The sequence below is a fragment of the Tachyglossus aculeatus genome, chromosome 22 (assembly GCF_015852505.1).
Source record: "Tachyglossus aculeatus isolate mTacAcu1 chromosome 22, mTacAcu1.pri, whole genome shotgun sequence".
NCBI classification, from domain to species: Eukaryota; Metazoa; Chordata; class Mammalia; order Monotremata; family Tachyglossidae; genus Tachyglossus; species Tachyglossus aculeatus.
This window is the reverse complement of record NC_052087.1, coordinates 39,519,825-39,545,520: the sequence shown is the minus strand read 5'-3', so window position 1 is coordinate 39,545,520 and position 25,696 is coordinate 39,519,825. Positions and strand designations below refer to the sequence as shown.

General features: G+C 50.3%; 1 protein-coding gene across 2 annotated transcripts; it reads right to left on the bottom strand.

The window, feature by feature from the left end:
* Positions 1 to 482: 482 nt before the first annotated feature.
* Positions 483 to 8,851, bottom strand: GPR137 (G protein-coupled receptor 137). Of its 2 annotated transcripts, none has more exons than XM_038765076.1 (7): positions 8,398 to 8,851; positions 8,237 to 8,286; positions 5,023 to 5,248; positions 4,160 to 4,309; positions 3,698 to 3,826; positions 3,485 to 3,603; positions 483 to 938 (listed from the first exon to the last, which is right to left on the bottom strand). In XM_038765076.1, exons 1-7 carry the CDS (start codon positions 8,752 to 8,754, stop codon positions 776 to 778), a joined length of 1,194 nt encoding a protein of 397 aa, XP_038621004.1. In that variant the 5' UTR covers positions 8,755 to 8,851; the 3' UTR covers positions 483 to 775. The 2 variants fall into 2 exon arrangements, with proteins under 2 accessions (XP_038621004.1, XP_038621005.1); XM_038765077.1 differs by having other exon boundaries at positions 5,125 to 5,248.
* Positions 8,852 to 25,696: the final 16,845 nt, after the last annotated feature.

Sequence of the window (25,696 nt, the reverse complement as noted above, 5' to 3'; positions counted from 1 at the left end):
AGAGGAGAAGGAACACGAGCCCCCCACTTCTCTCCTCCTCCTCACCCGCTCAGACGGGCCAGGGTTGTCCCGAGACGGGGATGTGACGGTCCCTAGTTGCACCGGAGCTTGTCGTCCGGTGCCTGACGACCTCTCCGTCGCCCCGGTTGCCGGGCTGAACTCCTGCACCCCACCTTCCACGCCACTGCCCGGCGTTGGGGGAGGCCGTGGGCCCCTCTCGCTCAGGTGATGAGGCAGACGCCCAGAGCGGGGTGCGGGCGGAGGCCGTCCAGCCATCCGGACGGGGCGGACCAGGCATTGCCGCTACTGCCCGGGCCCCTCCGATCCTCGTGACCTTGACAAGATCTGGGAAGGGCGGGGAGGGGCTCCTGACCACTTCGCGGCCTCTCTTCCCGGATGCGGAGAGAGGGGGCTCGGCCGCTCCCTGTTGGCCCGAGAAGCCGTCTGGAAAAGCGGGTGAGGACGCAGACTCCAGCCAGAGATCCGGGATGCGGACACGGTTTTATTGAGCAGCCTTTGACATGGAAACAGGGGCAGCATGCCAGGGTGCAGTGGCTATCTGGCGGACGGTGCCCCTCCCAGCGGGAGGTCTGAGCTCGCCGCCAAAAGTCTTCACAGAGCCCGAACGGGCCCACGCCGCCGCCGCCGCCGCCGCCACCTTCTCTACCGGGGCTCAAAGCTGCAGACCATCCCGGCAGCGGGGAGCTGGAGCAGGGCAGCCGCGGAAAACGGGAACGAGGGGGTCGCGGGCGGGGCCGGGAGGAAGCCGGGGAGGTCACGTCTGGGGAGTGGAGTAGAGGCTGTGGTGATGGTGGCCTCCGGGCCCCGTTGCCTGGGAGAAGAGCAGGGGGGCCGTCCGACTCTGGCTCCCCACGCACCAGCCTGGCTCCCGCCCAATGGCGCCGTACCAGTTGCCGGCCCCCAGGCTGCCCGACAGGCTGCGGGAAGAGAGTCAGGGTCAGTCATCTGGGGCGGGGGGGTGAGGAGAGAGAAAAGAGGGAGAGCGAGAAGAAGAAAGAGAAGACAACGCGAGAAAGAAGCAGGCCGGGACCCAGGAAACGCTGGGGCTAGAGTCCCTCAGGACACGACTTCTAGACTGTGAGCCCACTGTTGGGTAGGGACCGTCTCTATATGTTGCCAACTTGTCCTTTCCAAGCGCCTAGTACAGTGCTCGGCACACAGTAAGTGCTCAATAAATACGATTGATTGATAGATTGATCATTTTTCCAGCTTCCCGGATCCAAACCGCGACGGCTGGGTATGGGCTTCTGAACCACCGGAGGCGGCCTCAGGACCCACCTGCAGTCTTTTCCCAAGGAACCTCGCGGTCCCGAGGGGTCCTTACCCCCAACCCCCTTTCCCAGACCACTGTGCAGTTTGCTTTTAAGGGAAGGTGAAAGCAATCTGTTTGCCCTCCGTGGATAACCACTTGGGACTCTGGTATCCTGAAGCTGTTTGCCGAGAGTCGGCCGTGTCTCTGTTGGCGAGCAGCATCTGGTGGCTGGATTCTCCCCCTTCTCGACTGTGAGCCCGCTGTTGGGTAGGGACCGTCTCTCTATGTTGCCAACTTGGACTTCCCAAGCGCTTAGTACAGTGCTCTGCACACAGTAAGCGCTCAATAAATACGATTGAATGAATGGATTTCTTTGGAGACTCAAGAGCGGAGGGCCGGAAGGCCCGTCTAGATTAAACCTAATGCCCTGGAGCCCGACCAAGCGGGGCCTCCCAGGGCCTGTAGTCTAGGTTTTCCCCATCTTTATTTGAGAGTATTTCCCCTGTCCCGCCATTGACCCCCGGCCCACATCATCCCCCGGGCCTGGAATGCCCTCCCTCTGCCCATCCGCCAAGCTAGCTCTCTTCCTCCCTTCAAGGCCCTGCTGAGAGCTCACCTCTTCCAGGAGGCCTTCCCACACTCAGCCCCTTCCTTCCTCTCCCCCTCGTCCCCCTCTCCATCCCCCCCATCTTACCTCCTTCCCTTCCCCACAGCACCTGTATATATGTTTGTACATATTTATTACTCTATTTTACTTGTACATATCTATTCTATTTATTTTATTTTGTTAGTATGTTTGGTTTCGTTCTCTGTCTCCCCCTTCTAGACTGTGAGCCCACTGTTGGGTAGGGACTGTCTCTATATGTTGCCAATTTGTACTTCCCAAGCGCTTAGTACAGTGCTCTGCACATAGTAAGCGCTCAATAAATACGATTGATGATGATGATGATGATGATGAGTACGCTCTGGCTCAGACAGTACTGTATTAGCGGGGGTCTTCCAGTGAGGGGAGAAGGAACGGCTGATGGGAGAACAGGTAGGGATGGCTCAATCTCACACGGTTTAGCAACAGCGAGCCAAACGGACTGTCTTCACCCTCCCTTAGAGGTGAACCCCATATTGGTTTGTAAAAGGGGCTCGGGCCGAGGATCCGTCCGGGTCGCGAGGTCCCAAGAGTCTTCTTGGAAAAGCAGCGTGGGCCAGTGGACAGAGCCCACGCCTGGCAGTCGGAAGGACCTGGGTGTGAATCCCGGCTCCGCCTCAACTGCTGCGTGACCTTGGGCGAATCAAAAAACTGCTCTGTGCCTCGGTTAGCTCGCTCGTAAAATAGGTACGAAGACCGTGAGCCCCCACGTGGGACTGGGCCCGACCTGATTAGCTTGTATCTACCCCGGCGCTTTTAGACTGTGAGCCCACTGTTGGGTAGGGATTGTCTCTATATGTTGCCAACTTGTACTTCCCAAGCGCTTAGTACAGTGCTCTGCACACAGTAAGCGCTCAATAAATACGATTGATTGATTATAACAGGGTCTGACACATAGTAAGTGCTTAAACAGATATCGTAAAGGAAAAAAAAAGTACTACAGACGGGGACTAAAGCCACGTCTGGTGGTTCGGAACCTCACAGAGACCAAGCGGTTTGGATCCTCCGACACTGGAGAAGGAGCAGCAGAACAAAGGATGTTGGGCCCTAATAATAATAATTATGGTATTTGTTAAGTGCTTACTATGTGCCAAGCGCTGTTCTAAGCGGCGGGGAAGATCGAGTTAATCGGTTGGACACGGCTCCTGTCCCACATGGGGCTCACACCCTTAATCCCCATTTTATAGATGAGGGAACTGAGGCCCAGAGAAATTCATTCATTCATTCGATCGTATTTATTGAGCGCTCACGGTGTGCAGAGCACTGGACTAAGCGCTTGGGAAGTCCAACTTGGCAACAGATAGAGACGGTCCCTACCCAACAACGGGCTCACAGTCTAGAGGGGGTGAAGTGACTTGCCCCAGGTCGCACAGCAGGCACGTGGCAGAGCCGAGATCCGAACCCGGGTCCTTCTGAGTCCCGGGCGCGACCTGAGTCCTCGGTTCCTGAGGTTTGTTCCCTCCATCGGCTTTGCTCCCCTCCGCACAAAGCCCGATGGGACTTGTAGTCCGCCCCAAGTAGGGCCGGCTAAGACCCCTCGCCCCCGCCCTGAGCCCCCGCACCCTTACCTGGTGTTCTCGCCACGGCTGTGCTCCCAGGGGCCCCCCTCTTCCTCGCAGTGCCCAGCCCGGTCAAAGAAGTACGAGCGGGAGCTGAAGACCTGCCCGTTGATGATGCGGGTGGCACTCTGGGGTTTGGGGGATGCGGGGGAGAGAAAAAAGGGATGTCGGCCGGGCCCCCCGGCTTCCGAAACCCCCTTCCCCACTGGGAGGGGGACTCACCAGGTCCTGGGGGGGCCGGTGAACCCTGAAGAAGCCGACGAGCAGAGTCGTGGGCAGCAGCTCCCAGACGAAGAGGATGAGGCCGAACACCAGGTAGCCCTTGTCCCCCAGGTCGTTCACCAGGTCGGCCTGCGGAGAGGGGAGGGGGCAAGGGACGGACGCCGGGCCCGCTTCACCTCAGCGGGGGCGCCTCGGTTCCGGGAAGGGAGCGGGGCCGGGTCCCTTTTAGACTGTGAGCCCACTGCTGGGTAGGGACTGTCTCTATATGTTACCAACTTGTCCTTCCCAAGCGCTTAGTCCAGTGCTCTGCACACAGTAAGCGCTCAATAAATACGATTGATGATGATGAAGAGATAGCCGACGCCCGGGACGGTGGAAGAACGCAGCGTCGCTTTGGGGGGACGGGGGGGACGCAGGTGGAGGCTGAGGATGGAGGGTTGCCCGGGAGGAACAGGCGCCCACCTGGTCGGAGACGTTGTACCAGTCGTAGTCGAAGGAATCGAGCCGGCTCCGGGGGGCCAGGGCGAGGGCTGCCAGGTTGTAGCAGGCCCGGCTGGCATAGAGCAGGACCATGGCCCCGCCCATCGCGGCCGCCTGGCACACGCTGGTCCCCTGGGCACCGAGAAGGATGCACGGGCCGTCAGGGAGGCGGCCCGGCGGCATCTCAGCCCCGGCTTCCCTCCCGGGCCCCCGAGCCGCCTCCCGCCGCATCCCCCCCCCACTTCCGGCTACCTTCCCGGGACCCTGGCATTCCCGGCTCCCAACCACCGCTCACTGTGGGCAGGGACCGTCGCTCTTTATTGTTGCAATAATAATAACGATGGCATTTATTACTGTCTCCCCCTTTTAGACTGTGAGCCCACTGTTGGGTAGGGACTGTCTCTATATGTTGCCAATTTGTACTTCCCAAGCGCTCAGCACAGTGCTCTGCACATAGTAAGCGCTCAATAAATACGATGGATGATGATTTATTAAGCGCTTACTATGTGCAAAGCACCGTCCGAAGCGCTGGGGAGGTTACGGGGTGATCAGGCTGTCCCACGGGGGGCTCACGGTTTTAATCCCCCTTTTACAGGTGAGGCCCAGAGAAGGGACTTGCCCAAAGTCACACAGCTGACAACCGGCGTGGCCGGGATCTGAACCCACGGCCTCTGACTCCACCGAGCCCCGCTGCTTCTGCGCTTTCCCGAGCGCTCAGCACGGTGCTCCGCCCACAGTGAGCGCTTGATAGGTAGGACCGAATGAATCCCAGCCCGTTTTTCCTTCCAGAGCCCAGGCAGCCCGGGCCTCGCTCTCGGACCCGGGGGACGGTGGCCCCGGCCTACCTTGGCCTCCAGGTAGATGCTAGTGGAAGGGGCGCGGCGGGCCACGAGGCAGAGGCAGGCGGCCAGCGAGAGGGCACAAACCACGAAGAGGGAGTCGCTCACCAGCACCCGCGCCAACAGCAGTGCCCAGGGCTGGGCCCGATGCCGGCGGGACAGCGTGGCGCACAGCACGTTGACCGCCAGGAACACCAGGGAGGCCCCCACGAAAGCCCCCCGCACGGCCAGCCTGCGGAGCGGATCGCCCGGTCACCGTGGCCGCTCTGGGGAGCGGAGGGAGACCCCACCGCACCTCCACACCGCCTCCCTCCCCGCGACCCCGGCCCGGACGTCCTGGGGCTCGGTCGGTCCGAGTCCGGGCCGAGGACCGACGGACCCACGGCCCAGCCCGTCCTGCCTCGATTAACGGGAAAACGGAGGGGCGAAGCAATGGCGGGGGGGCCCTTCTACTCAGGCACCTGATCGGGGCCCGCTGCAATAATAACGACGGTACTCCTTAAGCGCTTACTACGTGCCAGGCACCGTTCTGAGCGCTGGGGGGGATACGGGCAGATCGGGGCGTAAGTCCCAAGCGGGGCTCACGGTCTCGATCCCCATTTTACAGACGCGGTAACTGAGGGGCGGAGAAGGGAAGTGGCTTGCCCAGGGTCAAACGGCAGACAAGTTGGGGGGCCGGGATTAGAACCCATGACCTTCTGACTCCCAGGACCGTGCCCTAGCCACTAAGCCATGCTGCTTCTTCCCCAGGCCCGCCGATGGGAAACCAAGGAAGCCATCATCATCATCAATCGTATTTATTGAGCGCTTACTACGTGCGGAGCACTGTACTAACCGCTTGGGAAGTACAAATTGGCAACATATAGAGACAGTCCCTACCCAACAGTGGGCTCACAGTCTAAAATGGAGCCAGTCACTGGCCCCATCCTCTTCTCAACCAGCCTCTTCTAACCCTCCCTGATTCAGGCCCTCAGCCCCTCCGTTGACCTCACCTATATAATAATAATAACTTTGGTTTTTGTTAAGCGCTTACTATGTGCCAAGCACTGTTCTAAGCGCTGGAGGGGATACAAGGTAATCAGGGTTGTCCCACGTGGGGCTCACAATCTTCATCCCAAACTTGATCCCCTTTTTTCCTCTCCTCCTCCCCATCCCCGCCGCCCTACCTCCGTCCCCTCCCCACAGCACCTGTATATATGTTTGTACAGATCTATTACTCTATTTATTTTACTTGTACATATTTACGATTCTATTTATTTTGTTAATGACGTGCATCTAGCTTCAAGTCTATTTGTTCTGACGATTTTGACACCTGTCTACGTGTTTTGTTTTGTTGTCTGTCTCCCCCTTCTAGCTTCTAGACTGTGAGCCCGTTGTTGGGTAGGGAGCGTCTCTAAATGTTGCTGACTTGTACTTCCCAAGCGCTTAGTACAGTGCGCTGCACACAGTGAGCGCTCAATAAATACCACTGAATGAATCAGTGCCCAGACTGAGCCCCCTCCTCCCTCTCTCCATCCCCCCTGTCTTACCTCCTTCCCTTCCCCACAGCACCTGTATATATGTATCTGTGTTTGTACGGATTTATTACTCTATTTATTTTACTTGTATATATTCTATTTATTTTATTTTGTTAATATGTTTTGTTTTGTTCTCTGTCTCCCCCTTCTAGACTGTGAGACCACTGTTGGGTAGGGACCGCCTCTATATGTTGCCGACTTGTACTTCCCAAGCACTTAGTACAGTGCTCTGCACACAGTAAGCGCTCAATAAATACGATTGAATGAATGAATGAATGAATGAATCCCCACTTGACAGACGAGGTCACTGAGGCCCAGAGAAGTGAAGTGGCTTGCCCAAAGTCACACGGCTGACAAGAGAAGCAGCGTGGCTCAGTGGAAAGAGCCCGGGCTTTGGAGTCAGAGGTCGTGGGTTCAAATCCCCGCTCCGCCAATTGTCAGCTGTGTGACTTTGGGCAAGTCACTTCACTTCTCTGGGCCTCAGTTACCTCATCTGTAAAATGGGGATGAAGACTGTGAGCCCCCTGTGGGACAACCTTATTGCCTTGTAACCTCCCCACATAGTACGTGCTTAATAAATGCCATCATCATCATTTTATTATTATTAAGTGGCAGAGCTGGGTTAAGCACTTACTAAGTGCCAAGCACTGTTCCAAGCACTGGGGCAATAATAATTAGAAGAAGAATGGTACTTGTTAAGCGATTACTATGTCCCCAGCACTTTTCTAAGCGCTGGAGGGGATACTGTCCCACGTAGGGCTCACAGTCTCAATCCCCATTTTACAGCTGAGGTCGCTGAGGCACAGAGAAGTGAAGCGACTGGCCCAAGGTCACCCAGCAGACAAGCGGCGGAGCCGGGATTAGAACCCATGACCTCTGACTCCCAAGCCCGATCTTGCTGGTAAGCCACGCTGATAGAGGCCTTCCCAGACTGAGCCCCCTTTTTCCTCTCTTCCTCCCCATCCCTCCCGCCCTACCTCCGTCCCCTCCCCACAGCACCTATATATATGTCTGTACAGATTTATGACTCTATTTATTTTACTTGTACATATTTACTAGTCTGTTTATTTTGTTAATGATATGCCTATAGCTATAATTCTATCCGTTCCGACGACTTGACACCTGTCCACGTGTTTTGTTTTGTCGTCCGTCTCCCCCTTCTAGACTGTGAGCCCGCTGGTGGGTAGGGACCGTCTCTAGATGTTGCCGGCCTGTACTTCCCAAGCGCTTAGCCCAGTGCTCCGCACACAGTAAGCGCTCAATAGATACGATTGAATGAATGAATGAATCTGATGTGCCATTCGCCCCCCCTTGCCGTTTGCAGCGTGGCTCAGTGGAAAGAGCCCGGGCTTTGGAGTCAGAGGTCACGGGTCCAAACCCCGGCTCCGCCAATTTTCATTCAGTCGTATCTATTGAGCGCTTACTGTGTGCAGAGCACTGGACTAAGCAATGTCGGCTGTGTGACTTTGGGCATGTCACTTCACTTCTCTGGGCCTCGGTACATCATCTGTAGAATGGGGATGAAGACTGTGAGCCCCCCGTGGGACAACCTGATCACCTTGTCACGTCCCCGGCGCTTAGGACGGTGCTTAATAGTAAGCGCTTATAAATGCCATCGTTATTATTTGTAGGAATCCAGGGGCGTCCCTCTCCCCGCTACCCCGAATCCTCGGCGGGGGGGACCACGGGTCACGAGTACTCACAGTCCGCGGCTCATCTCTGGTCGCCGCTTCGCCTGCGCTTTGAACACCACCTGGGCCAAGGGAGAGCGGAGGTTGCTTCCGTGGGGGCACCGAACCACCCTCGCCCTCCCGCCACCCTCGGGGTCCTTCCCCCCGCCCCGGCCCTCGCCCTCCCGGGTTACCTGGGCAAAATACAGGTTCATGAGGGTGAGGGTGAAGAACTGCAGGCAGACGGGGCAGCAGTAGAGCAGCCAGAAGGGCAGGGCACCCAGGCGGTTGGCGCGGGGGGTGTCGCGGAAGTAGAAGGAGAAGAGAGTGGTGCGCAGGGCGGCCCAGAGCAGGCAGAGGGCCAGGAACACCGTCTGGTAGCTGAGGCGCTTGTGTCCGTACAGCAGGACCAGCCACAGTTGGGCGTAGACGGAGAGGAAGAGCAGGCCGTACAGGGTGGTATAGGCCGCCGTCAAGCCCAGCGTCACGGCCGGGGGCAGCGCGGGCACCAGTCCGGCTGCGGGCACCAGTCCGGACAGGTTGCCTTCCATGCCCCGCTGGGGCTACCACCCTGGGGGCATCGAGCGGGGTGGTCAAATGCGGGGCCCGGATGGCAGGGATGGGCGCGGAGACGGGGATCGGGGGACGAGAGGAAATAAATATGGGAAGGGGAGGAAGGGGGCAAGGAGAAGACTGAAGAGCAGGGAGGACAGGAGCGGGGCGGGGGAAAGGTGTCAGGGCCTCCTATGCGGCCATGGGCCCTGCTGCAGGAGGCTCCCAAATTCAGTTAGCCACGGCAGGCCCCGGGGTCAGAGGTCACCGGACTGGCCAGGAGGGCCTTCCAAGGGGCAACTGCTCCTAGCCTCTTTCTTTTCCTTGTCGCCTGAAGCAGGGAAGGGGTGTTTCAATGGGGTCACGGGCTGGGGGCTTCCCTAGACCCCTCCTTGGGCATTCAGCAGCTGGGGAGGGGGCTGCATGGTGGGGGCAGCCTGGTTTCCCCTCCTTCCCACTGACAGATGCCGGAATGGGACTAGGGGGGGGTTCCCCTTCCTGTCCTTTATCCAGAGGGGATGGTCCCCTTCCCCCTCCCTTAAGCCCCCTCCCCCTCCCTTATTGAGATAGGGGAGGGGGAGGCCTCTTGGCTCCTTTTTTCCAGAGGTGGAGGGGGGGTCTCCCTGATGTGGTCCCCCTCCCTCCTGACAGGCAGGGACCCCGGACCCCTGGATCCCTTCTCAGCTGCGAGGGAGGGGATGCAGTCCTGACCAGGCCCCGGCCCTTCCTCCCGCGCATGCGCCGGGCCTCCCCCCCACCGCGCCCTCCCGTCGCTGGAGGGCGCTGCCGCCCCTGACGTAAGGACCGTTGGAGCATCGGCGCGAGCCGCTCGGGGTTGCGGCCATAGAGACGCCAGGAAGGGCGGGAGGGCTAGAGCGGAGCTTCCGGCGGCCATGGTGGTTGCGGGCGGACGACGTCGCCAACCCCCGCCCAGCTCGTCGTTTTCCCCCGCTGGCTTCCCGGGAGCGTTTCCCCTCCGCTTGGGCGCCGCTTCTCTTTCGTTGCCTTCAAACGGAGGGCCAGAAAGAGGAGGGGATTTCTTCCTTCGGGGAGTGTAGTGGGGGACTTCCGCCCGAATCCAAGATGGTCGCCATCCCCGAGGGCCCAACCGTTAGCCACATTTGTAAAATGGCATTTGCTGAGCCCTCCCTGACTGGGCCGTTTGGACCGAGGCCGTGGCCTACATGGGGCTCGTAGTCTTAGAGCGGTGCTTTGCACATAATAAGAGCTTAATAAATTCCATTATCATCATTATTAGGCCCCATTTTGTAGGTGAGGTAACTGAGGCACAGGGAAGCCAAGCGACTTGTCACACGGCCTATTTATAACATGGCATTTGCTGGGCCCTCACGAACTAATAGTAATAATAATGATAATGGCATTTATTAAGCGCTTACTATATGCAAACCACTGTTCTAAGCGCTGGGGAGGTTACAAGGTGGTCAGGTTGTCCCACCTGGGGCCCTCACAGTCTTCATCCCCATTTTACAGATGAGGTAACTGAGGCACAGAGAATAATAATAATAAAAATAATAATGGCATTTATTAAGCGCTTGCTATGTGCAAAGCAGTGTTCTAAGCGCTGGGGAGGTTATGAGGTGATCAGGTTGTCCCCCGGGGGGCTCACAGTCTTCATCCCCATTTTACAGATGAGGTAAACGAGGCATAAAGTGAAGTGACTTGCCCAAAGCCATACAGATGGCAAGTGGTGGAGTTGGGATTTGAACCCATGACCTCTGACTCCAAAGCCCATGCTCTTTCCACTGAGCCATGCCACTTCTCTAGTCAGCTGTGTGACTTTGGGCAAGTCACGTAGCTTCTCCGGGCCTCAGTTACCTCATCTGTAAAATGGATGAAAACTGTGAGCCCCCGGGGGGACAACCTGATCACCTTGTAACCTCCCCAGCGCTTAGAACAGTGCTTTGCACATAGTAAGCACTTAATAAATGTCATTATTATTATTATTAGGGCCCATTTTGTAGGTAAGAGGTGTAGTCTTAATCCCCATTTTCCAGATGAGGTCACTGAGGCCCAGAGAAGTGAAGTGACTTGCCCAGTCACACAGCTGACAGTTGGCAGAGCCAGGATTTGTACCCATGACCTCTGACTCCAAAGCCCGGGCTCCTTCCGCTGAGCCACCCTGCTTCTCATAATAATAATCTTGGTATTTGTTTAAGCACTTACTATGTGCAAAGCACTGTTCTAAGCGCTGGGGGGGATACAAGGTGATCAAGTGGTCCCACGGGGGGGCTCACAGTCTTAATCCCCATTTTACAGATGAGGTCACTGAGGCACAGAGAAGTGAAGTGACTTGCCCAAAGTCACACAGCTGACAAGCGGTTGAGCCGGCGTTTGAACCCATGACCTCTGGCTCCCAAGCCTGTGCTCTTTCCACTGAGCCACACTGCTTCACTTAGCGCCTGTGTGACTTTGGGCAAGTCACTTAACTTCTCTGTGCCTCAGTTACCTCATCTGTAAAATGGGGATTAAGATTGTGAGCCCCACAGGGGACGACCTGATCGCCCTGCATCCCCCCAGTGCTTAGAACACTGCTTTGCACACAGTAAGCGCTTAACAAATACCATCATCATTATTATTATTACTTCACTTTTCGGTGCCTCAGTTATTTCACCTGTAAAATGGGGATTAAGACATTGAGCCCCATGTGGGACAGGGACTGTGTCCAACCCGATTTGCTTGAATTCACCCCAGCACGTTTACAGGGCCTGGCACAAAGTAACAGCGTGGCTCCGTGGAAAGAGCCTGGGCTTTGGAGTCAGAGGTCATGGGTTCAAATCCCGGCTCTGCCACTTGTCAGCTGTGTGACTTTGGGCAAGTCACTTCACTTCTCTGGGCCTCAGTTCCCTCGTCTGGAAAATGGGGATTAGGACTGTGAGCCCCACGTGGGGCAACCTGATCACCTTGTAACCTCCCCAGCGCTTAGAACAATGCTTTGCACATAGTAAGCGCTTAATAAATGCCATTATAATAATAATAATACTTAAAAAATACCATTATTATTATTATTATTACTATTATCATTCTGACTAAGCCCTCTTCTTCTTCCACTCCCTTCTGTGCTGCTCTTACTTGCTCCTTCATTCACCCTCCCTCCCATCCCAACAGCACACATGTATAGATCTGTAATGTATTTATTTATTTATCTATCTACCGACCTATTTTTATTTATTTAAATTAATGTCTGTCTCCCCCGTTAGACTGTCAGCTCGTGGTGGGCAGGAATGTATCTGTTTGTTGTTATATCGTACTCTCCCAAGCGCTTGGTACAGTGCTTTGCGTGGCTCCGTGGAAAGAGCCCTGGCTTTGGAGTCAGAGGTCATGGGTTCAAATCCTGGCTCCACCAATCGTCAGCTGTGTGACTTTGGGCAAGTCACTTCACTTCTCTGTGCCTCAGTTCTCTCATCTGTAAAATGGGGATTAAGACTGTGGGCCCCCCGTGGGACAATTTGATCACCTTGTAACCTCCCCCAGCGCTTAGAACAGCGCTTTGCACATAGTAAGCGCTTACCAAATACCATCATTATTATTACTAAAGCGCTCAAGAAATACGATTGAATGAATGAAGGAATTATTATTATCAGAGAAGCAGCGTGGCTCAGTGGAAAGAGCCCGGGCTTTGGAGTCAGAGGTCATGGGTTCAAATCCCAGCTCTGCCAACTGTCAGCTGCGTGACTTTGGACAAGTCACTTCACTTCTGTGGGCCTCAGTTACCTCATCTGGAAAATGGGGATTAAGGCTGTGAGGCCCCTGTGGGACCACCTGATGGCCTTGTAACCTCCCCAGCGCTTAGAACAGTGCTTTGCACATAGTAAGCACTTAATCATCATCATCATCATCAATCGTATTTATTGAGCGCTTACTATGTGCAGAGCACTGTACTAAGCGCTTGGGAAGTACAAATTGGCAACAATAAATGCCATATGGCACTTAATAAATGCCATTATTATTATTATTATTATTATTACAAAGAAGGAAGACACACATTCCCTGGCCTCTAAGAGTTTAAAATCAAATGGGTCTTTCCCTACTCCATTTGGGGCAGTGAGCCGGGAGAACGGGGAGTGTGATAGCCTCTACTCCCGTGGAATACCTAACACAGCCATCTTCCCCGTAATGAAAGCCCGCAACGTTGGTGTCATCCTCCGCTCCACCGTCATCCTGCTCCCACCTCACATATACCGCCCAAACCTGCCCATTTTTCCTCCCCAAAGTTTTATGGATCCATCCTTTCCTATCCACCCAAACAGACACTTATCCCTGTCCCCACCCAAGTTTTTTTTTTATGGAATATGTTAAGCGTACACTACGTTCCAGGCACTGTACTAAACGCTGGGGCAGACTGGAGAAGCAGCGTGGCTTAGTGGGAGGAGCCCGGGGTTGGGCTCCTTGTACATATCTATTTTATTTATTTTATTTTGTTAATATGTTTGGTTTTGTTCTCTGTCTCCCCCTTCTAGACTGTTGGGTAGGGACCGTCTCTAGATGTTGCCAACTTGTACTTCCCAAGCGCTTAGTACAGTGCTCTGCACACAGTAAGCACTCAATAAATACAATTGATTGATTGATTGATTGGGAGTCAGAGGACGTGGGTTCTAATCCCGGCTCCTCCACTTGTCTGCTGGGTGACCTTGGGCAAGCCACTTCTCTGTGCCTCAGTTACCTCATCTGTAAAATGGGGATGAAGAATGTGAGCCCCACGTGGGACAACCTGATGACCTTGTATCCGCCCCAGTGATCAGAACAGGGCTTGGCACATAGTAAGCGCTTAACAAATACCATTCATTCATTCAGTCGTATTTATAGAGCATTTACGGTGTGCAGAGCACTGGGCTAGGCACTTGGGAAGTACAAGTTGGCAACGTACAGAGACGGTCCCTACCCAACGACGGGCTCACCGTCTAGAAGGGGGAGACAGACAATGAAACAAAACATCATCATCATCATCATCAATCGTATTTATTGAGCGCTTACTGTGTGCAGAGCACTGGACTAAGCGCTTGGGAAGTACAAGTTGGCAACATATAGAGACAGTCCCTACCCAACAGTGGGCTCACAGTCTAAAAGGGGGAGACAGAGAACAAAACCAAACATACTAACAAAATAAAATAAATAGAATAGATATGTACAAATAAAATAAATAAATAGAGTAATAAATATGTACAAACATATATACATATATACAGGTGCTGTCGGGAAGGGAAGGAGGTAAGATGGGGGGGATGGAGAGGGGGACGAGGGGGAGAGGAAGGAAGGGGCTCAGTCTGGGAAGGCCTCCTGGAGGAGGTGAGCTCTCAGCAGGGCCTTGAAGGGAGGAAGAGAGCTAGCTTGGCGGATGGGCAGAGGGAGGCCATTCCAGGCCCGGGGGATGACGTGGGCCGGGGGTCGATGGCGGGACAGGCGAGAGCGAGGTACGGTGAGGAGATTAGCGGCAGAGGAGGACAGAAGGGAGGTGAGGTAGGAGGGGGCGAGGGGATGGACAGCCTTGAAGCTGAGGGTGAGGAGTTTCTGCCTGATGCACAGATTGATTGGTAGCCACTGGAGATTTTTGAGGAGGGGAGTAACATGCCCAGAGTGTTTCTGGACAAAGATAATCCGGGCCGCAGCATGAAGTATGGATTGAAGTGGAGCGAGACACGAGGATGGGAGGTCAGAGAGAAGGCTGATGCAGTAGTCCAGACGGGATAGGATGAGAGCTTCAATGAGCAGGGTAGCGGTTGGGATGGAGAGGAAAGGGCGGATCTTGGCAATGTTGTGGAGCTGAGACCGGTGTCAAGTGGAACATGTGGACGGGTGTCAAGTCGTCAGAATGAATAGGATTATAGCTATTTTCACCTCATTAATAAATGAATAGAACAGTAAATATGTACAAGCACATACATGTACCTACCATCATCATCATACAAGCTAATCAGGTTAGACCCAGCCCCTGTCCCACTTGGGGCCCACAATCTTAATCCCCATTCTACAGATTAGGCAATAGCGGCACTGGGAAGTGAAGTGACTCACCCAAGGTCACGCGGTAGCAGACAAACGGCCGAGCCGGATTTAGAATCCAGGTCCCCTGACTGCAGGAAGAGAAGGAAGATGAAGAAAATGCCGGGTGACCTTGGACAAGTCATTTCACTCCTCTGGGCCTCAGTTACCTCATCTGTAAAATGGGGGTTAAGACGGGAGGCCCCCACATGGACTGTGTCCAACCTGATTAGCTTGTAAACACCCCAGCACTTAGAAAAGGGGTTGGCATAATTATAATAATAACAATAATAAGCGCTTACTATGCGCAAAGCCCACTGTTGGGTAGGGACTGTCTCTATATGTTGCCAACTTGTACTTCCCAAGCGCTTAGTACAGTGCTCTGCACACAGTAAGTGCTCAATAAATACAATTGATTGATTGTTCTAAGCACTGGGGGGGATACAAGGTAATCAGGTTGTCCCACATGGGGCTCACAGTCTTCATCCCCATCGTGCAGATGAGGTAACTGAGGCCCAGAGAAGTGAAGTGACTGACCCAAAGTCACACAGCTAAGCGGCAGAGTCGGAATTTGAACCCACAACCTCTGACTCCAAAGCCCGGGCTCTTTCCGCCGAGCCACGCTGCTTAAAAAAGGCAACATAATTACACTGAAGGGGCGAAGCTACTACGTCTCTTCACTTGTAGCAGAGTTGCAGGCTGTTGGCAATCAATCAATCAATCGTATTTATTGAGTGCTTACTCTTTGCAGAGCACTGTACTAAGCGCTTGGGAAGTACAAGTTGGCAACATATAAAGACAGTCCCTACCCAACAGTGGGTGACTTCGGCACATGTTTCTGCGGCACGGTAAGGAGAAGCGAGAGGAGAGAAAGCGAATGTAAAAATCGAGTTTTTGAATGAACCATGAATATGGTTTTTCAATGAATATGGTTCATTGGGCACCTAATGAAACAACTGCTCAAGAAGGCATGGGTGTCTTCTGTATATAAGGTCGAACTCACAGCCTGGTATGGAAGTGGATTTTCTGTTTTCGCCATCGTGTCAGTTCCCTTCAACATCGTGAACCCTTCCCATGAACCCTTCCCACTACATCTCCCACTTTGCCTCTATTTTGGATCTTTTAATAATAATAATAATAATGACATTTGTTAAGCGCTTACTATGTGCAAAGCACTGTTCTAAGCACTGGGGGATACAATGTGATCAAGTTGTCCCACGTAGGGCTCACAGTCTTAATCCCCATTTTTACAGATGAGGGAACTTAAGCTCAGAGAAGTTAAGTGACTTGCCCAAGGTCACACAGCAGACTTGTGGTGGAGTCGCGATTCGAACCCATGACCTCTGACTCCAAAGCCCGGGCTCTTTCCACTATTTATTTATTTATTTATTTTACTTGTACATATCTATTCTATTTATTTTATTTTGTTAGTATGTTTGGTTTTGTTCTCTGTCTCCCCCTTTTAGACTGTGAGCCCAATGTTGGGTAGGGACTGTCTCTATATGTTGCCAATTTGTACTTCCCAAGCGCTTAGTCCAGTGCTCTGCACACAGTAAGTGCTCAATAAATACGATTGATGATGATGATGATGGGCCACGCTGCTTTAGACTGTGAGCCCACTGTTGGGTAGGGACTGTCTCTATATGTTGCCAACTTGTACTTCCCAAGCGCTTAGTCCAGTGCTCTGCACACAGTAAGCGCTCAATAAATACGATTGATGATGATCTTTCGCCATGAATCTTACCAAACTTCTCTTGAGCCAACTTGTCGCCAACTTGTACTTCCCAAGCGCTTAGTCCAGTGCTCTGCACACGGTAAGCGCTCAATAAATACGATTGATTGATTGATGGATTGAGCCTTCCATTGTTTTCAGCCTTACAGGTTACACTATTTATTTATTTATTTTACTTGTACATAACTATTCTATTTATTTTATTTTGTTAGTATGTTTGGTTTTATTCTCTGTCTCCCCCTTCTAGACTGTGAGCCCACTGTTGGGTAGGGACTGTCTCTATATGTTGCCAACTTGTACTTCCCAAGCGCTTAGTCCAGTGCTCTGCACACAGTAAGCGCTCAATAAATACGATTGATTCCTATAATAACAGGTTCCGTGTTTTCAGGTAATGTGCTCTGTATCTATCAGAGTCAAATTCCTTCTGGACTGTGAGCCCGCTGTCGGGTAGGGACCGTCTCTGTATGTTGCCAATTTGGACTTCCCAAGCGCTTAGTACAGCGCTCTGCACACAGTAAGCGCTCAATAAATACGATTGTTTGATTGATTGATTGATTGAGCCTTCCACTGTTTTCAGCCTTACAGGTTAAACTTCCTATAATAATAGGTTCCGTGTTTTCAGGTAATGTGTTCTGTATCTATCAAAGACAAATTCCTTCTAGACTGTGAGCCCGCTGTTGGGTAGGGACCGTCTCTGTATGTTGCCAACTTGGACTTCCCAAGCGCTTAGTCCAGTGCTCTGCACACAGTAAGCGCTCAATAAATATGATTGATTGATATCTATTCTATTTATTTTCTTTTGTTAATATGTTTGGTTTCGTTCTCTGTCTCCCGCTTCTAGACTGTGAGCCCACTGTTGGGTAGGGACCGTCTCTATCTGTTGCCAACTTGGACTTCCCAAGCGCTTAGTCCAGTGCTCTGCACACAGTAAGCGCTCAATAAATACAATTGATTGATTGATTGAGTTTACAAACTAACGGCCCCAGTTTGACCGCCCAGAGCTCTGAAAGCTGATGGAAATATAAGACAAAAAGAAAGCGCGGCCCTGAGGCTCGGTCAGATCAGGATTCTGGGAACAAGAATCTCAGCAGAAGCAAAAAAGGGGGTAATGATGGGGTGACCCCCGTCCTCCCTTTTTGCCTAACGGTTACAGCGACAATGCCTGGGGGTATGGGGTAATAATTATAATAATAGTGATGGTATTTGATAAGCGCTTCCTACGTGCCAAGCACTGGGGTAGATACAAGCTGATCAGGTTGTCCCACGGGGGGCTCACCGTCTTCACCCCCATTTTACAGATGAGGGAACTGAGGCACGGAGAAGTGAAGCGACTTGGCCAAAATCACAGGGCTGATAAGTGGCGGAGCCAGGATTGGAACCCACCACCTCTCACCCCCAAGCCCGGGCTCTTTCCACTGAGCCACGAGCGCTTAGTACAGTGCTCTGCACACAGTAAGCACTCAATAAATATGATTGATTGATTCTCAGAGTTGGAGTAAAATTAATACATTAGGTGATCAGCGAAGGACAAAGAAGCAGCGTGGTTCGGTGGAAAGAGTTGGAGTAAAATAAATACAGTAGGTGATCAGCGAAGGACAAAAGAGAAAGCATTAGAGAAGCAGCGTGGCTCAGTGGAAAGAGCCCGGGCTTGGGAGTCAGAGGTCATGGGTTCAAATTCCGGCTCTGCCAGCTGTCAGCTGTGTGAGTTGAACGTTTACTGTGTGCAGAGCACTGAACTGAGTGCCTAGGAGAGTACAGCAGCGTGGCTCAGTGGAAAGAGCCCGGGCTTTGGAGTCAGAGGTCACGGGTTCAAGTCCCGGCTCCGCCAATTGTCAGCTGGGTGACTTTGGGCAAGTCATTTCACTTCTCTGGGCCTCAGTTCCCTCATCTGTAAAATGGAGATGAAGCCCCCTGTGGGACAACCTGATCACCTTGTAACCTCCCCTGTGCTTAGAACAGTGCTTTGCACATAGTAAGCGCTTAATAAATGCCATCATTATTACTTCACCTCTCTGGGCCTCAGTTACCTCATCTGTAAAATGGGGATTAAGACTGTGAGCCCCCCGTGGGACAACCTGATCACCTTGTAACCTCCCCAGCTCTTAGAACAGTGCTTTGCACATAGTAAGCGCTTAATAAATGCCATCATTATTACTTCACTTCTCTGGGCCTCAGTTACCTCATCTGTAAAATGGGGATTAAGACTGTGAGCCCCCCGTGGGACAACCTGATCACCTTGTAACCTCCCCAGCACTTAGAACAGTGCTTTGCACATAGTGAGCGCTTAATAAATGCCATCATTATTACTTCACTTCTCTGGGCCTCAGTTCCCTCATCTGTAAAATGGGGATGAAGACTGTGAGCCCCCCGTGGGACAACCTGATCACCTTGTATCCTCCCCAGCACTTAGAACAGTGCTTTGCACATAGTAAGCGCTTAATAAATGACATTATTATTATAAATAAGGAACTAAGAAAAGAATATGACGAAAAAGGGTTTACATCCTATGTACCAATATACACACCCCGAAAAAAAACTCCAGGCAAAGAAATTACCCAAGAAAGATGACGAGAAATAAGGTAGCTATTTGTCCTGGTTTTTTATTGGACAGTCCGATTTTAATCAAATGGACCAGGCCAGTACAGTCACCTTTACGTCTGGCATCATGGCTCAGTGGAAAGAGCCCGGGCTTTGGAGTCAGAGGTCATGGGTTTGAATCCCAGCTCCACCACATGTCTGCTGTGTGACCTTGGGCAAGTCACTTAACTTCTCTGAGCCTCAGTTACCTCATCTGTAAAATGGGGATTAAGACTGTGAGCCCCAAGTGGGACAACTTGATCACCTTGTATCCCCCCCAGAACTTAGAACAGTGCTCTGTACGTAGTAAGTGCTTAGCAAATGCCATTATTATTATCATTATTATTATTATTTCTCTTATCCCTGGGGCTCCTGCCGCTAAATTCCACAGTCCAAATTGGACAGTCCGATTTTAATAGAATGGACCAGGCCAGTACAGTCACCTTTACGTCTGGCATCATGGCTCAGTGGAAAGAGCCCAGGCTTTGGAGTCAGAGGTCATGGGTTTGAATCCCGGCTCCGCCACATGTCTGCTGTGTGACCTTGGGCAAATCACTTCACTTCTCTGAGCCTCAGTGACCTCATCTGTAAAATGGGGATTAAGACTGTGAGCCCCAAGTGGGACAACTTGATCACCTTGTATCCCCCCCCAGCACTTAGAACAGTGCTCTGTACATAGTAAGCTCTTAACAAATGCCATTATTATTATTATTATTATTTCTCTTTTCCCTGGGGCTCCTGCCGCTAAATTCCACAGTCCAAATTGGACAGTCCGATTTTAATAAAATGGACCAGGCCAGTACAGTCACCTTTACGTCTGGCATCATGGCTCAGTGGAAAGAGCCCGGGCTTTGGAGTCAGAGGTCATGGGTTTGAATCCCGGCTCCACCACATGTCTGCTGTCTGACCTTGGGCAAGTCACTTCACTTCTCTGAGCCTCAGTGACCTCATCTGTAAAATGGGGATTAAGACTGTGAGCCCCAAGGGGGACAACTTGATCACCTTGTATTCCCCCCCAGCACTTAGAACAGTGCTCTGTACATAGTAAGCGCTTAACAAATGCCATTATTATTATTATTATTATTTCTCTTTTCCCTGGGGCTCCTGCCACTAAATTCCACAGTCCAAATTGGACAGTCCGATTTTAATAAAATGGACCAGGCCGGTACAGTCACCTTTACGTCTGGCATCATGGCTCAGTGGAAAGAGCCCGGGCTTTGGAGTCAGAGGTCATGGGTTTGAATCCCGGCTCCGCCACAAGTCTGCTGTGTGACCTTGGGCAAGTCACTTAACTTCTCTGAGCCTCAGTGACCTCATCTGTAAAATGAGGATTAAGACTGTGAGCCCCAAGGGGGACAACTTGATCACCTTGTATCCCCCCCCAGCACTTAGAACAGTGCTCTGTACATAGTAAGCGCTTAACAAATACCATTATTATTATTATTATTATTATTTCTCTTTTCCCTGGGGCTCCTGCCGCTAAATTCCGCAGTCCAAATTGGACAGTCCGATTTTAATAGAATGGACCAGGCCAGTACAGTCACCTTTACGTCTGGCATCATGGCTCAGTGGAAAGAGCCCGGGCTTTGGAGTCAGAGGTCATGGGTTTGAATCCCGGCTCCGCCACATGTCTGCTGTGTGACCTTGGGCAAATCACTTCACTTCTCTGAGCCTCAGTGACCTCATCTGTAAAATGGGGATTAATACTGTGAGCCCCAAGTGGGACAACTTGATCACCTTGTATTCCCCCCCAGCACTTAGAACAGTGCTCTGTACATAGTAAGCGCTTAACAAATGCCATTATTATTATTATTATTTCTCTTTTCCCTGGGGCTCCTGCCGCTAAATTCCACAGTCCAAATTGGACAGTCCGATTTTAATAAAATGGACCAGGCCAGTACAGTCACCTTTACGTCTGGCATCATGGCTCAGTGGAAAGAGCCCGGGCTTTGGAGTCTGAGGTCATGGGTTTGAATCCCAGCTCCACCACATGTCTGCTGTCTGACCTTGGGCAAGTCACTTAACTTCTCTGATCCTCAGTTCCCTCATCTGTAAAATGGGGATTAAGTCGGTGAGCCCCAAGTGGGACAACTTGATCACCTTGTATCGCCCCCCAGCACTTAGAACAGTGCTCTGTACATAGTAAGTGCTTTGCAAATGCCATTATTATTATTATTATTATTATTATTTCTCTTATCCCTGGGGCTCCTGCCGCTAAATTCTGCAGTCCAAACTGGACAGTCCGATTTTAATCAAATGGACCAGGCCAGTACAGTCACCTTTACGTCTGGCATCATGGCTCAGTGGAAAGAGCCCGGGCTTTGGAGTCAGAGGTCATGGGTTTGAATCCCGGCTCCGCCACACGTCTGCTGTGTGACCTTGGGCAAGTCACTTAACTTCTCTGAGCCTCAGTTACCTCATCTGTAAAATGGGGATTAAGACTGTGAGCGCCAAGTGGGACAACCTGATCACCTTGTATCCCCCCCAGCGCTTAGAACAGTGCTCTGTACATAGTAAGCGCTTAACAAATGCCATTATTATTATTATTTTTTTCTTTTCCCTGGGGCTCCTGCCGCTAAATTCCACAGTCCAGATTGGACAGTCCGATTTTAATAAAATGGACCAGGCCAGTACAGTCACCTTTACGTCTGGCATTTCTCTTTTCCCTGGGGCTCCTGCTGCTAAATTCCACAATCCAGAAACAGAGGCTGTGTCTGGAGGGAGTGGAATACAATGGCTCTGGAGTGAAGCAGACTCCATTTGTTGCCGACTTGTACTTCCCAAGCGCTTAGTACAGTGCTCTGCACACACTAAACGCTCAATAAATATGAATGAATGAATGAATGAATGAATCAGCATGGCTCAGTGGATAGAGTACGGGCCGAGAACCCAGAAGGTCAAGGGTTCTAATCCTGACTCCTCCTCTTGTCTACTGTTTGATCTTGGGCAAATCACTTCACTTCTCTGGGCCTCAGTTCCCTCATCTGGAAAATGGGGATTGAGACTGTAAGCCCCCCGTGGGACAGGGTCTGTGCCTAACCTGATTCGCTTAGAACAGTGCCTGGCACACAGTAAGCACTAAACAAATACCGTCATTATTATCATTCTTATTATTCTTCATCATCATCATCATCATCAATCGTATTTATTGAGCGCTTACTATGTGCAGAGCACTGTACTAAGCGCTTGGGAAGTACAAATTGGCAACATATAGAGACAGTCCCTACCCAACAGTGGGCTCACAGGCTAAAAGGGGGAGACAGAGAACAAAACCAAACATACTAACAAAATAAAATAAATAGAATAGATATGTACAAATAAAATAAATAAATAAATAGAGTAAAAAACATGTACAAACATATATACATATATACATATATATGTATATATATATTATTCTTAATTGTTAAGTGCTTACTATGTGCCAAGCACTGTTCTAAGCACTGGAGGACTGTTCTAAGCGCTGGACAAACGCCATCATCATTATTATTACTATGATTACGTGCTTAACAAATGCCACCGTTTATTCATTTGATTTTTGCTGTAAAAAGCTGCGGTGAGAAGCAGCGTGGCTCAGTAGAAAGAGCCCGGGCTTTGGAGTCGGAGGTCATGGGTTCGAGTCCCGGCTCCGCCACTTGTCAGCTGGGTGACTTTGGGCAAGTCACTTAACGTCTCTGTGCCTCAGTTCCCTCCTCTGTAAAATGGGGATGAAGACTGTGAGCCCCCCGTGGGACAACCTGATCACCTTGTATCTCCCCCAGCGCTTAGAACGGTATCATTACTATTATTATTATTATTATTACACCCATCTACGTGTTTTGTTTCGTCGTCTGTCTCCTCCCTCTAGGCTGTGAGCCCATTGTTGGGTAGGGACCGTCTCTATCTGTCGCCGATTTGTACTTCCCAAGCGCTTAGTACAGTGCTCTGCGCATAGTAAGCGCTCAATCAATATGATTGAATTAATATTATTATTTATTAAGTGCTATGTGCCTAGCACTGTTCTAAGCTCTGCACATAGTAAGCACTCAATCAATACTATTGAATGAATATTATTATTTGTTAAGTGCTTACTATGTGCCAAGCACTGTTCTAAGCATTTACTTTGCGCCAAGCACTGTTCTAAGCGCTGGACAAATGCCATCATCACCATTATTATTATTATTTGTTAAGTGCTTACTACGTGCCAAGCACTGTTTTAAGAGCTGGAGAGCTGTTCTAAGTGCCGGACAAATGCCACCATCATCATTATTATTATTATTTGTTAAGCGCTTACTATGTTCCAAGCACTGTTCTAAGCCCTGGAGTGCTGTTCTAAGCGCTGGATAAATGCCATTATTATTATTATCATCATTATTATTATTGTTAGTTAAGCACTTACTATGTGCCAAGCACTGTCCTAAGCGCTGGAGCGCTGTTCTAAGCGCTGAACAAATGCCATCATCATCATTATTATTGTTATTTGTTAAGCACTTACTATGTGCCAAGCACTGTCCTAAGCGCTGGGCGAATGCTATTATTATTATTATTATTTGTTAAGCGATTACTAAGTGCCAAGCACTGTCCTAAACGCGGGAGCGCTGTTCTAAGTGCCGGACAAATGCTATCATCATCATCATTATTATTATTTTTTAAGCGCTTACTATGTGCCAAGCACTGTTCTAAGCGCTGGAGCGCTGTTCTAAGCGCTGGACAAATGCCATTATTATTATTATTATCATCATTATTATTATTGTTTGTTAAGCGTTTACTATGTGCCAAGCACTGTCTTAAGCGCTGGCACGCTGTTCTAAGCGCCGGACAAATGCCATCATCATCATTATTATTATTATTTGTTAAGCGCTTACTATGTGCCAAGCACTGTTCTAAGCGCTGGACAAATGCTATTATTATTATTATTATTATTGTTTGTTAGGCGCTTACTATGTGCCAAGCATTGTCCTAAGCGCTGGAGTGCTGTTCTAAGCACCGGACAAATGCCATCATCATCATTATTATCATCATTTGTTAAGCGCTTACTATGTGCCAAGCACTGTTCTAAGCGCTGGAGCGCTGTTCTAGGCGCTAGACAAATGCCATTGTTATTATTATTATCATTATTATTATTATTTGTTAAGCATTTACTATGTGCCAAGCACTGTCCTAAGCACTGGAGCACTTTTCTAAGCGCTGGACAAATGCCAGTATTATTATTATTATCATTATTATTATTGTTTGTTAGGCGCTTACTATGTGCCAAGCACTGTCCTAAGCGCTGGAGCGCTGTTCCAAGCACCGGACAAATGCCATTATTATTATTATTATCATTATTATTGTTGTTTATTAAGCGCTTACTATGTCCCAAGCACTGTCCTAAGCGTTGGAGCTCTGTTCTAAGCACTGGACAAATGCCATTGTTATTATTATTATTATTATTGTTTGCGAAGCGCTTACTATGAACCAAGCACTGTCCTAAGCGCTGTTCTAAGCGCCGGACAAATGCCATTATTATTATTATTACCATTATTATTATTATTTGTTAAGCACTTACTATGTGCCAAGCACTGTCCTAAGCGCTGGAGTGCTTTTCTAAGCGCCGGACAAATGCCAGTATTATTATTATTATCATTATTATTATTATTGTTTGTTAAGCGCTTACTATGTGCCAAGCACTGTCCTGAGCGCTGGAGCGCTGTTCTAAGCGCTGGACAAATGTCATTGTTATTATTATTATTATTGTTTGTTAAGCGCTTACTATGTGCCAAGCACTGTCCTAAGCGCTGGAGCGCTGTTCTAAGCGCTGGACAAATGTCATTATTATTATTATTATTATCATTATTATTATTGTTTGTTAAGCACTTACTATGTGCCAAGCACTGTCCTAAGCGCTGGCATGCTGTTCTAAGCGCCGGGCAAATGCCATTATTATTATTATTATTATTATATTAATAATATATTATAATTATGTTGCCAACTTGTACTTCCCAAGCGCTCAGCACAGTGTTCTGCACACAGTAAGCGCTCAATAAATAGGATTGAATGAATGAATTATCATTGTTAATATTTGTGATGATGATGATGTATATATGTTTGTACATATTTATTACTCTATTTATTCATTTATTTAATTTGTCCATATTTATTCTATTTATTTTATTTTGTTAATACGTTTTGTTTTGTCGTCCGTCTCCCCCTTCTAGACTGTGAGCCTGCTGTTGGGGAGGGACCGTCTCTAGATGTTGCCAACTTGGACTTCCCAAGCGCTTAGTACAGTGCTCTGCACGCGGTAAGCGCTCAATAAATACGATTGAATGAATGAATGAATGTTGGGTAGGGACCGTCTCTAGATGTTGCCAACTTGGACTTCCCAAGCGCTTAGTACAGTGCTCTGCACGCGGTAAGCGCTCAATAAATACGATAGAATGAATGATCATTGTTAATATTTGTGATGATGATGATGATGATGAGGATGTGCTGAACAGATGCCACCGTTTCTTTATTTGATTTTTTGCTGCAAAAAGGGGAGAGGCTTGCAATGGAGCTGGTAGGACTGTACGTACTTATTACTCTACTTATTTTATTTGTACATATTTATTCTATTTAATTTAGTTTGTTAATCTGTTTTGTTTTGTTGTCTGTCTCCCCCTTCTAGACTGTGAGCC

What these genes read in the sequence shown, in the direction of transcription:
- GPR137 (XM_038765076.1), bottom strand. Translation starts at nt 8,754, where the DNA reads ATGGAAGGCAACCTGTCCGGACTGGTGCCCGCAGCCGGACTGGTGCCC. An exon ending in CCAGAGATGAGCCGCGGACT is followed by an intron (nt 5,249 to 8,236) that starts GTGAGTACTCGT and finishes TCCGCTCCGCAG; the next exon opens with GCTGGCCGTGCGGGGGGCTT. An exon ending in GCATCTACCTGGAGGCCAAG is followed by an intron (nt 4,310 to 5,022) that starts GTAGGCCGGGGC and finishes CTCGGTGCCCAG; the next exon opens with GGGACCAGCGTGTGCCAGGC.